At 39.0% G+C, this 12,470-nt stretch overlaps 2 protein-coding genes across 2 annotated transcripts in view; one reads left to right on the forward strand and one right to left on the reverse strand.

Moving 5' to 3' along the window:
* Positions 1–30: 30 nt before the first annotated feature.
* On the forward strand, positions 31–9,421 carry LOC109400841 (uncharacterized). The gene is made up of 6 exons (XM_019673327.3): positions 31–681; positions 739–874; positions 937–1,045; positions 8,027–8,531; positions 8,595–8,888; positions 8,955–9,421. Exons 1-6 carry the CDS (start codon positions 67–69, stop codon positions 9,216–9,218), a joined length of 1,923 nt encoding a protein of 640 aa, XP_019528872.2. The 5' UTR covers positions 31–66; the 3' UTR covers positions 9,219–9,421.
* Positions 9,422–9,551: 130 nt separating this feature from the next.
* Positions 9,552–12,470, reverse strand: part of LOC109415489 (forkhead box protein J3) — a 58,468-nt gene continuing 55,549 nt past the window's right edge. The window contains exons 4-5 of the mRNA XM_019689372.3: positions 10,265–10,846; positions 9,552–10,208 (exon numbers count right to left, since the gene is read on the reverse strand). Of these exons, the coding sequence (XP_019544917.3) occupies positions 9,978–10,208; positions 10,265–10,846 (813 nt within the window). The 3' untranslated portion in view covers positions 9,552–9,977. The remainder of the gene's footprint in view (positions 10,209–10,264; positions 10,847–12,470) is intronic.

Below are 12,470 nucleotides of genomic sequence, written 5' to 3' on the forward strand. Positions count from 1 at the left end.
AGTCTTAAGTTGCATTTATAAGATCGAATCCTTAAACAAACATGCCCGTTTATCTGCGCGTGAAGCATGGATTTACTGGAACAGACGTTATCCACTGGCCAGGGCGCTAGCTCGCCACTGATTTCCCTAATTAACTTTTTGGCCGTGTCGTATCTTTCGGAATACTTCTGCGTTTGTGTAGTGAAACCCAGCGAAGAGTTTGTCCTGGTCGACGTTGAAATTCCGACAATGATTATAACCGTTGACGAAAGATTCAATCGGACACTGTTGCAAGGGATTGAACACGGCTGCCAAGCGTTTATTGTTTTTCAGGAAGTGGCACTGTGGCCATTTTTGGACTCGTTTTTGGATGTCCATGACGACTCGGATCAACGATCTGCTCGGAAGAAGTTAATAGCTGTGTTGGATTCACCAGATTCAGAGATGTTTGACAAATTTTGTGCTCATCCTGCTGTGAGAGATCTGCCGGATCTTCTGATGATTGTAACATCCACGGAAAACGACACAATGCTGTTCTATACAACGGATATTTCTGGAGACGGAACTAGGGGTACGGTGCGGGTTACAATGTTGCCCGTCACTCCACCGGATTATTTTCCAGACAAAACCAAGAACATGAAAGGTGTTCCGATCAGATTTCAAACGTTGATGTATCCACCGTTCACGTATTATGCTGAAACTGTAAGTACTTAACAATGATTTCGATCAGGTGCTGTTCAGTAATAGTCAAGCCCATAGACACCCGAAAACGCCAATGCCAGAAAGGATCCCCGTTACTACCAGGACGATACTCCGATATTCATCGATGGGACAGAGCCTCGCTTGCTGGTTGAGTTTTGTCAGCGTAAGAATTGCACCATTGATGCGTATTTTGGTAAGTGACTGTTTATACATAACTTAGATATCAACTAGGTCAATGACTGATTTGCCCCGCAGATGAAGTCGGTTTATGGGGCGGTGTTTCTGAAAATCGTACTGGCACGGGAATTCTCGGAGCAGTTGCAACACGTCGAGCTGATTTTGCGGTGGCTGCTAACTATTATTGGTGAGACCTTTTTGATGACATTGCACGAACAGTTTTGTATTTTTTGTAAGTTTTTGTATCTTGCCAAACCAACTTTGATTAGTAATCGCACCCAAGCAACACACATGGTTACCCAAGCTATCAAAAGTTCGGATAAAACAGCATGTTTGGGCTTAATCAGCTATTTGAAGGAAGATGAGTAGCATTCTATTCAGCTCACTTTTCAAGTAATTAACCGAACTTGAGTTTACAAAAAGTACACTTGTGTTGCTGAAAGGAACGCTATTCAGTTAAAAAAAAAACTTCGAAAAAATGAAAAAAATGTGCTTAGTCCGTAAAAGTAATTTATTATTATTTAAGAAACATTAGTTCATGTGGAACCAACAAATGCTTTTCGTATGGAAAACGAAACCATTCAAGCAAAATTAAATTGTTTTTGATAGATAAGTTGGTTGGGCACAAACATTTTTGTCTTCGAAAAAACGGATTCGGTGGACCCATTTTGCATGGGAGAAAATGGAGTGCGAAGTTTGCTACTTTCGCTAGCGTGAGAACGAACCGACATGTTTAAAAATCCCATAAATTCGAAATCAATCAGTTGCCATTCAAATTCTCGAGAGAAATTCTACAGGGACTCTAGTGAGGAATCCCGGAAAAAAAAATCTTCTTTGCAATTCCTGAAAAAAATCTAGAAAAATTATCAAAGGAATCCCTTTGAATATTCACCTTAACGAATTTGAGGAGAAACACCTGAAAGAATGTTGGAAGGAATTTCGGGAAAAATCACTTATGGAATCCTGGGAGAAATTATTGAAGGAATGAAGGCAAGAAACCTGGGAAAAATCTCTTAAGGAATCCTGTGAAGAATCCTTGAAAAAAAAAAACTGAATTTATCTTGGAAGGATACTTAAAGGAAATTCTAGAAAAATCAATGAATAAATCCCGGGAGGTAGTAATATTGCAATTTGGAAGGTATCCTTTAATTAATTCCTGAAGAAATCCCTAAAGGAAGCCCGGAATAAATCCCTGTAGGAATTTCGGGAGAAAACCCAGGGAAAAGCCTGGAGAAATTTCTGAATGAATCTCGAAAATAATCCGTGAATGAATCCGAAATGAAACTCGGGAGAATGCGAATCCCAGAAGAAGTCAATAAAGGAATACTGGGAGGAACCGATGAAGCACTTTTTCAAAAATATTCTTTGACTCTCAAGTCCATCCCCTTATTTTGATTGACATCCAAAAAGAAGTCACTGCTTAAAAGTTCAGCTAAATACACTGAAATTGAGAGGTGCATCAAATCAATTTAGTATTTTTCGACTATTTTAGAATTTCAAAAAATCATAATTTCATAAAAACTTGCCGAGAAATGATTCTTTTCAAATCGGAAGAATTTTTGCGAAATTCCTACATCATTGGTGTCGAAGAAGCAACTAATCATAAGACTGTAGAGAATATAATACCGTTTTGGACAATCTAACTTGAAACGCATATTATTGTGCTTGGGAACGAATTCCATTGAAAAACATTTGTTAGGTCCTTCGGATGACAAATGCAAATTTTTCGTATATTAAAAAAAAATCATTGATATGCGATGTTGGGAGAATTCGTAGCGGACATACATGTCTACCGATTCGTGCTTAAAGTTTTTGACAAGTTTAGATGAAGTTCTTTTTTTTTGAAGTTCGAAAATAGTTGAAAGATTACAGATTGATTTGATGCACCTCTTAACTTCAACAATTGATTTAGCTGGATGCTAATCAAAACATGGGGGTTAGCTTGAGATCGAAGAACATTTATGAAAAGTGGACACGAGACAGGCTTGATATTCATAATGAACTCCCTGGAGGAATCAATGAAGGAATACCCGGAGCAATTCCAGAGATAATTCCTGAAGAAACCCTAAATAGATTTCCAGAGGAATCTATGAAAGAATCCCAGGAGTGAGCACGGTAATGGAAATCAGTGAAGAAATCTCGGAAAATAATCTGAGAGGAATCCCGAGAAAAATCATTGAAGGAATCCCGGAAAACAATGCCGATATTCATAAAAGAATCTTTGAAGAAATCATTTAAAAAACTCGGAAGGAGTATCTGAACCCGAGCAGAAGGGAATAGCAACAGCATAATAAAATATGTGATTTTGGCAAAATAACTGACTAACAGAAAGAGTTTTTTTAATGTTATTAATTCATGTTATAAATTCATTGTTATTAATCATGTTATAAACTTGTCTGTCATAAGCGGCAAAATAACATCAAGCAAAGCAATCATAACAAACAAATATTTCTGGAAGAACAGTTGAACAATTTGTTTTGTTTGTTTCAATTACAACTTAATAATAGTGAATTTTTTTAAATATTTCAGTAACAAATTTTGAAATTAAGATGTTATTGATAACAACCTGAAAGCAAGTCATACGAAAACGTTTTCGTATGAAAATATTAAACAAAAAAATGATACCTATCTTCTGTGACCGCTTAAGAGAGAAGAGTGATGAACGCCAGATTGCCTTATGGGGACTTAGGACTTATTTAATGGGTATTTCCGAACTAGTGTGTATACATGAATGCATTAAGATCCCAGTACACAGGTTCAAATATTTGTCCGCCACAAAAGTTCCAATATGATGGATGCAGTGGCTTAATTTCCCCAACAGCTGGGATAAAAAAACCAATACTCAAACATCAAATATTTGCTCGGTCTCAATAACACAATTATAACTGAACTTGTTCTACAACAAAACATGTTATTGAAAATTTATTTGTAGGAAATATACCAATAGCACGATCATAACAAAATTAGATTGTCGAACAAAACATGTTATGGAATGGTGATGCCTCAATAAGTCAATAATAACAAACCAAGATATAAAAACACGTTTTGTGATTTCGTTGTTATTATTTTGATATTCCCGTCTGCTCGGGAAGGAACCCAGGGAGGAATTCCCAATGGAATCTCTGTAGGAATATCTGAAACCCAAAAGAAATTTTCAAAGAGATCTCCGGATAAATTCCTATGAGAATCTCAAGAGAAATCAATCATGGAATTCCGAAAAAAAATTCTAATGGATCTCTGAAATAATGCTGGACAGCTTTCCAAAAGAATCTAAAGGAATTCTGGGAGAAATCGATGAAAAAATGTCGGAATGAATCCCGGAAAGATTCCTTGAAAGAATCCCTGAACCCATCTTGAGAGGAATCCTTAAAGGAATCACGAGAAAATCAATGAAGCAATTCCGGCAGGAATCAGGAAGGAATCCTGGGAAGAAATCCTGAAAGAATCTCGGATGGAACCCTTGCAAGAATCTCCGGAGAAACCACAGTAAGACTGGAATCTCGAGAATAATCCGTGAAAGAGCCTGGAATGAATCTCGGGACAAATCCCTGAAGGAATCCCGAGAGGAGTTAATGAAGAAATACCGGGAGGAACTATCGAATGAATCGCGGGAAGAATCTGAAGGAATACTGGAAAATATCCCGGGAGGAATCCCTAGAGAAATCCATATAGAAATTTCTGGAGGAATTAATGAAGGACCTTCGGGAGGAATTTTTAACGCAATTCCTGTAAGAATCTGTTTTCATATTTCTGGAAGAATGCCAAAAAAAATCCATGCCGGAAGCCTGGAAGAAATCCCTGGTGGAATATCTGGAGAAACCCCTGGAAGTCATGGATGGAATCTTGAGAATAATTCGTGAAAGAATCTGAATTGAGTTTTGGAGGAGTCAATAAAGTAAAACATACCGGAAGAATCCTTGATGGAACGCAGGAATATATCCCAGAAGGAATCCCGTGAAAAAGTCCCTAAATCAGTCTCTGAAGGAATCAATAATTCCGAAAGGCATTCCAAATGAATTTTCAGAAAAATTCTAAAACCCAGGCGACATTTTTAATGAAATCCCTCGGGAAATCCTTGAACGAATCCCGTGAGAAATCAATAAAAAAAACTGATAAAATCCATGTAAGAATCTATGCAAGAATCCAGAAGAACTACTGTATATATCCTTAGAATAATATTTGAAGGAATCCAAGGAAGAATTTTGACTTAAATATTGGGAGGAATTTCAAGAGGAATCCTGGAACGAGTCGCTACAGGATTTTTGGAAGGGATTGCAAGATGAAATCTGCTATGGACCCCAGATGAAATCCATGGAGAATTATCGGGAGGCAAAAAGCGAGATTTTTTCAACGTGTTGTACAAAATACAACAGTGCGATCGCTCGAGGGTTATAGATAAATTATTTCTGCGGGTGGGATGGGTGACAGCAGTCGAAAGACAGAACTTCGAATGCCAAAACGTCGAAAGGACAAAACGTCGAAAAGTGTGTGAGTGGTCGCAGTTCAGTGTGGAGTGTCTATAAGATTTTGTGTGAATTTCTATAGTGTTTTGTGAAAAAAGTGCAGGCAGGGTAAATCGCTGCCGTCGCCACCATAAAGATACCAGAGATCTGGCTGACGACAGCTAAAGGCCGCTACCGTAGCCACCCTGAAGGAATTTTAGACGCAATGCACAGTGGGCCAGGACCCAGATTTACGAGGGAAGATGCATTCGGCGCTTTCAAATGATTTTTAGACAACCACGATCTTCTAAAAAGTTGTTCCTTATAATAGGGCCTTCTTTTCAATGTACGTAAAAATAAGGGTGGTTCTTATTTGCGAAGAAATTGGATATCAAGCTTTTTTATTTGCAAGAATATCTATATACATTCTTTAGCAAAGTTGTAGAATATGTAGATCTATCAATTTTGAGGAAGTTTGCTGAAGACAATTTCAATGTAGCTTTGAAAATGACTGATCTAGAGATATTTTCCTGAATTAGCTTAGGGTGGTTCAAGAAAAACCGGTCTTCTGGCAGTTTATATTTTAGTTTCAGTTTCCTATCATGGTCGCCCAAAAATCACTTATGATAGTTGTCTCTTTTTGTTTTGTTTTGTTTTGTTTAGAGAGACTTTACCTCTAGGGCATTCGTCTCATATTGTCTCTTTTGGTTCAAAAGTTATGAGCGTATTTCTTCAAAAATCATTGGTTATTCAAAAGGTGATATTACGAGTTGGGGCAAAGATAGAGAATATATTTTTCCAGCCTTCAAACGATGTGTTCTAGCGCCACCCTGTGAAAGCTATGGGAAAACTGTTTTTTCGCTTAATCTTTTTATTTTAAATTTCTCATCGAAGTCATGAAATAACCACTTTTAGAGCTTTTAAAGACGCACATTTTCGTGCGCGGAGATCGTCGCAAACACCAACTTTGCAAGGTTGTTGTCCAGCATTCTTGCAACATGACCTGCCCACCATATCCTTCTCGCTTTGACCACCTTACTTGCGGGTCCTCCTCGAGCATGGTCCATGTCATGTCTCGTGTCCGAAGAGGACCACCAACCAGGGTGCAAAATTTTCATAGTCATTGACTGAAAACAGCACGAATTTGAATGATTCTGCACTGAATATTCAAAACAAACAAATTCATTTTCGCTCTCCCTCTTCACACAGTCAGTCAATTAGTAGTCATTGAATATGAAGCCGATCGAGAAACATCTTCATAATTACCTACGTTTATGGCTACGATTCCTTCCAAAAACACTCCACAACAATCAAATGAGAAAAGATCTGTGTAAAGCACCGTTGAATGTAATCGAAACGTTAATATTTTATCAGCAATTTAGCACTTTGTAAGATGTTTTCATTGACTTTCATTCAGCTGACAAACGAGTATCGAGCAGCTGAATATGAATATGCAGGCAAGTGAATGAAAATTGCCGCACGATGAACTTCAACTCGTCTGCTCAAAAATTTTGCGTCCTGCCACCAGCCTTATCAGCTTTTTGTACATAGTGCGTGGGGCAATCTTTTTAGACCGCAGCTTCTTCTGGAGCCCGTAGTAGGTACGACTTCCACTGATGCAACATGGAATTTCGTAGGCCGCTTTGAAGTCGATGATCAGGTGATGCCTTGGTACCTTTTGTTTGATTTTAGTTTTTATTTTTGTGTATTTTAACTTAGATGCTAATTCTACACTCTGCCTTGGGACCTGGTATTCACGGCATTTCTGGAGGATTTGCCGTACGGTGAAGATCTAGTTCGTTGTCGACCGGCCGTCGATTGAGCCGGCTTGATAACTTCCCACGAAATCATTTGTTCTAGGCGACAGGCGACGGAAGATAATCTGGGGTAGCACTTTGTAGGCAGCATTCAAAATGGTGATCGCTTTGAAGTTCTCACATTTCAAATGGTCGCCTTTCTTGTAAATGGGGTAGATTACCCCTTCCTTCCACTTCTCCGGTAGCTGTTCGGTTTCCCAATTCCTGACTATCAACCGGTGCAGAAAGGTGGCCAAATTTTCTGGACCCATCTTGATGAGTTCTGCTGCGATACTTACCATCCTTACCAGCTGCTTTGTTGGCTTTGATGTACACCAAGATATCCGTGATATATTTAAATAATACCAGTGCAATGTAGTGCGGATTTTTTTTCTAGAGATCTTTTCGACACATCGCTCTTATGAACTTCAATGTTTTTGATGAAGACTTCGCCATCTTTATCTCTTCCTTGGGCCGATATAATAATAATAGTAGTTTTTTCACTATATTACCGGACTCAGTCTGGAAAAATAAACCAAAATTATATCTTTTTGTTCTTCAAAACAAATCGAGAGTACTCATGATCCGCAGCCATGTAATATTTGCAGCCACGCTTGCGCAACCTGGTGAGTAATGTACGAAACAATTTCTCCGAAAATAATATACTGAAATGTTGTGTAATTCTCAAAATATTCGCTTCAAATGTACACACAGGTGAAAATTGCCACCATTCCAAGTCACCAGAATTCTGAGATATTTGGGTTCGAAAACCTATATGTACAGGTGCAAGCATGCTGATTCACAATATCATCTAATACATACTGCGTTCCTTTTTATTTCCAAAATTTCAATGATCAATTTTTAAACATGGTACTACATTGATATGTAAAAATGTACTGTTGGCTCTCTCTATTGTTTTTTAACCTACAGGCTTGGCCCGTATCGTTTCGCAACCTACTCGGAAGTCATCAGCCGTTCCGGACTGATAGTGCTGGTCCCGAAGCCGAAGATAGTCGCTCCCTGGCGCACTCCGTTCCTGTCGTTCTCCAAGAGTCTCTGGATGGCCGTAGCGGTTGCCTTCGCAGTCGGCGTATGCTCCGTCTGGTTGATCGAGAAAGGTCGTTCTCATATTGTGGGATCTGCCGCCGGTGGGCACCCGAAGAGCCTCAGCGATTCGTTGTTGACCATGATCGGGTTCTACATGGAACAGAATGCATTCATGAGGAACGATCTGATGGCTTGCGTTTTTCTGTTCGGGGCTCTGCTTTTTGCTGGATTTATGGTGGGAAACCTGTACGGCGCCGGGTTGGCTGGGATTATGACGATTCCACAGTTCGAGAAAGCCATCGAGACGCGTCATGATTTGGCAGATACGGGTCTGACCTTTGTGGGAAACGACTTGGCATGGATGTTCGCCTTGATGCCATCTCCTCAGGTATGGTTTGGATTTGTAAGGATTTTTGTGATGCGAGTACTAATCGAACTTTTCATCGTCTAGGCGTACATACAAAAGATCGTCAGAGATTTCAAAGTAGTGGACGACGATTACATGGTAGAGCATAGACACATCCATGACGTAGGATATATAGGAGAGAGAACTCAATTTGGTCACTTTGGACCCGTTGATTATCTGGATGTGGAGTCATCCAGGCACTTTCAACTGCTCAAGGAAGATTTGTCATATCAGTACTGCGTAGTGATCCTGACCAAAACATGCCCATTCAAGCAAAGTTTCAACGACCTGATGATAGTAATACGTCAATCCGGTATTCAGTATTTTTGGGAAACTTTGGTATGTACCTATCAAAATGTCTAAATTGGAGAATGATTGTTCATATAACTTATGTTTCGATTCTAGGTTGCCAATCGGTATCTCAGCGTAACTATTCAACAGAACTTGCTGGGCAGTGGGCCTTCGGACAGCGATGCCGTGGTATTGGGTGTATCACATTTCTTGGGGGCATTTTTGATTTTGAGTATTGGCTGTTCATGTGCTACAATTGTATTTTGCTTAGAGTGTCTGTATGCAAAGCTGAAGAGAAGAGGCTATACAGAAGTTCTTGTACGGTCCAGAATTGAGTGGATTGTGAGATGGAGAAATGACCGACAAATGCGCTGTTAGTTGACGTAATTCGATATGTAGTAATATTTTTTTGCTATCGAAATGTCCACGGGGAGGAGGAAGGGGATCAACAATCAAGGATTTGCTATCCACCCACATGGTATATGGACGACCTCTAATCCGTTCTATCATCATGTGTACTTACTCCTAACCCAACATTCGGAGATAACAAAAATACCAAATTAATTTACTGTTTTTGAAGGTATTGAAGAAGTGTCTTCGACGTGGACGATACCATCTTCACTGTAGGGATCTTTAGGTGTAATGTAAAAGGAAGTTTATGTTGAAAATGTTATACATTGGAAGGGTTGTTAAATAAAACAAGTGAACACATATTAGTTAAGTTGAATTTGTGCAATGAATAGATTTGTTTTATTGTGCTCATATATATATCACACTACGTCGTTGTTGAGAGTATGATTATGATAGTTCCCAATCCTACCACCTAGAGTACAGCAATAATATTTCAACAGATTAGACAATTTTATAATATTTGCTGATGTTCAGACTTATCTTATTCCCTCTTATTACAAACTCGGCACGTATCCTCCACATTACTGGTTGACAAACTTTACGTTTAATTCTTATTCAAACTTCAAAAACCTACCGTAAATGGACTAGACAAATTTCTTTCATGTTTGGGTGTCATCTGACCTTACACTGATACATGGGGACGGAGTAAACACTGCTTTGAGAAAGGCACCAACTACCAATAGTTTGGTTCAAATGTACAAAATTGCTTCTTTTCCAATAACCAATCTACAAAAATCCATGCTCGTTGAGAAACTCATCGCTGATCTCCTGTTCGTTGATGTTGATCAGGTTGCCAAAGTCTTGCTCGTCAAAGTTACCCATGTCGGGAAGAAAGTACGGAATGGTTTCGACAATCACATTGGGACCCGTCTGGACGGTTTGCTGTCCGTTGGTTCCGAAGAACGGCACCACGATGTCGTCGTTGGCTGGCTGGGGAATTTCGTTATCTGAAAAGATCTGTGGAAAGCACTATAGTACAATTTGAAATGTTACCCAGGCAACAACAAACCTACCTCATCCACGCTAAGATTGGTAAAGATGTTGGTTCCAGTCTCCGCGTTGATGATCGAATCGAAATTGATGTTGCAGTTCTCTACTAAAGTGCTCGATCGGATTAGCTGATCATCGGTGACGGTTATGATAGGCGACTCGCTGATCGTAGAAATTTGATCGATATCTACGCAGCCGGAGTCGGCATTGCTGACATTATCCACGCTATCGATGGTGACGTTGTGGATCATTTGATCATCCATGATCATTTGTTCGGCACTGGTTTCGGTGTAGCAAACAGTAGTTGCTGTTGCTGGGTTGTCGTTATTGTTTCCGTCAACAATACTGTTCGAAGTTGATTTGGCATTATTGCAGTCGACTGGCGCTTCTTCGTCATTGGAGTCCGTCTTTCGCTGCCGGTTGCGACTGCGAATCGAGGGTGCTGTTGAACTACCGCGATTGCGTTGTCGAATCCTGATACGCTTTCGTTCGCTTTTGGACGCATCCATTGAGAGCTCCCAGTAGCCTCCCTTGCCTTTCTCGTCTTTGGCGCGCGATACTTTGGTGAAGTAGAAACTCAACGACAGATTGTGACGAATGGAATTCTGTAAAAGAGTGTTTAATTTAGAATTAAATTCATAATTCATGTTTTTCTCATATTTTGAAAAATTATAATTTCTTCACGAAAAAATAACTTTTATTTCAAAACAGAATTTCTACATGTCGCATATTTTTGCAGCTTCCATACATGTATGAAAAATCTACAGAAATGGCTCCATGAATTCCTGTAAAAACCCTTTAGGTATTACTTCAGTATGTTCTCAAGTGAGTCCTCCTGAATATCTTCCAGGGAATATTCAAGAAATTCTGCCAGAAATGCCTTCGGAGTAGATTCTCTGAGAATTCCTTGAAAAATTCTTCCAGGGATTCTTCAAGAAAATTCATAGTTTTCCTTAGAATTTCCTCCATAATTTTCTAGAGATTACCCCAGAAACTACTGACAGTACTCCTTTATAAAACTTTCCTTGGATTCCTTACAAAATCGCTACGTGGATTCCTTCAAAACATCTTCTATGGAAAGCTTTAACTATTGGGAGTTCAGCAGTGATTTGTTCAGAAATTTCAGGTTTTCAGGATTTCCATTGATTATTTCCACAGGAATGTGTCAAGAAATTTTCTTCAGGTTTCCAGACAATTCTGCAAAAATTCCTCCAAAGATTCTTGCATTATTCAGACAGAGAAATCTTCAGAGATTTTTTGAGGATTTTCTTCATGTATTTCTCCAGAAATTCCTCCTGCACTTTCTCTATGGATTAATCTAAGAGTTTCTTCACGAAACGTTTCCTAGGAATTCCTCCTATGATTTTTTTTTCTAAATATCTCTCTAGTCGCTTAACAAGACATTTCTCCAGTTATTCCCGCAGGAATTTCTTTAGAAATACGTCGACAGATTGCTCCAGGATCTCTTTGAGAAAATCCTCCACGGTTTTCATTAAAAGGTTTTTCTAGGAATTTTCATAAATAATTTTCAATAAACATTTCTATAAATTCCAGCAAGGGTTTCCTGAGAAATTTCTCCGGGATGTTCAACAGAAATTCCTCCTGGAATCGCTTCAAGAATTTCATTGTGGCTTTCTCAGATATTTCTTTATGCATTCATTAAACAGTACTTTTTGAGATTTTTACTGCAATCTCCTGGAGATTTCTTCCGAGTTTTCTTTAGCAAGGGATTTCTTCAAAAATTCTACCATGTGTTTTTTAAAGTTCCTTTAATATATTTTTTTCAAGGGCAACAGAGTTACCTTCGGAAATTCTTCCAAGGGTTCCTTAACCCTAAAAGGGATACCTGGTGTCCAATGGACCTCAGGCGCCTTTCAGAGCTCGTCTTTGATGGAACACACTCAGCGAGGTGATGAAACTGAGGCCATGAAGGTATCCCTTTTAGGGTTAAAGAGGGGCCAAGGGCTTAATTCACTGGTACTTACAGAAATTCCTTCAATGATTTCTCTAAGAAATTGCTCATGCTATTCCATCTGAAATATCTTTTGAGATTCCTGTGAAGATTTCAGCAGGGATTTTTCTCCTCCAGAAATTGCGCTTAATAAATTGGAAGAATTCTTGAAAGAATCTCTGAACAAATTTTTAAAGAAATTTCTGAGGATTGTCTGAAGGAATGTCTTGAAAATCTCCAGGTGATTTCTAGGTATTTTTTTCCAGGAAATTCCTGGA

Source organism: Aedes albopictus, chromosome 3 (assembly GCF_035046485.1).
Source record: "Aedes albopictus strain Foshan chromosome 3, AalbF5, whole genome shotgun sequence".
Classification (NCBI taxonomy): Eukaryota; Metazoa; Arthropoda; class Insecta; order Diptera; family Culicidae; genus Aedes; species Aedes albopictus.

What these genes read in the sequence shown, in the direction of transcription:
- LOC109400841 (XM_019673327.3), top strand. Translation starts at nt 67, where the DNA reads ATGGATTTACTGGAACAGACGTTATCCACTGGCCAGGGCGCTAGCTCG. An exon ending in GTGGCTGCTAACTATTATTG is followed by an intron (nt 1,046 to 8,026) that starts GTGAGACCTTTT and finishes TTTAACCTACAG; the next exon opens with GCTTGGCCCGTATCGTTTCG. An exon ending in AGTATTTTTGGGAAACTTTG is followed by an intron (nt 8,889 to 8,954) that starts GTATGTACCTAT and finishes TTTCGATTCTAG; the next exon opens with GTTGCCAATCGGTATCTCAG.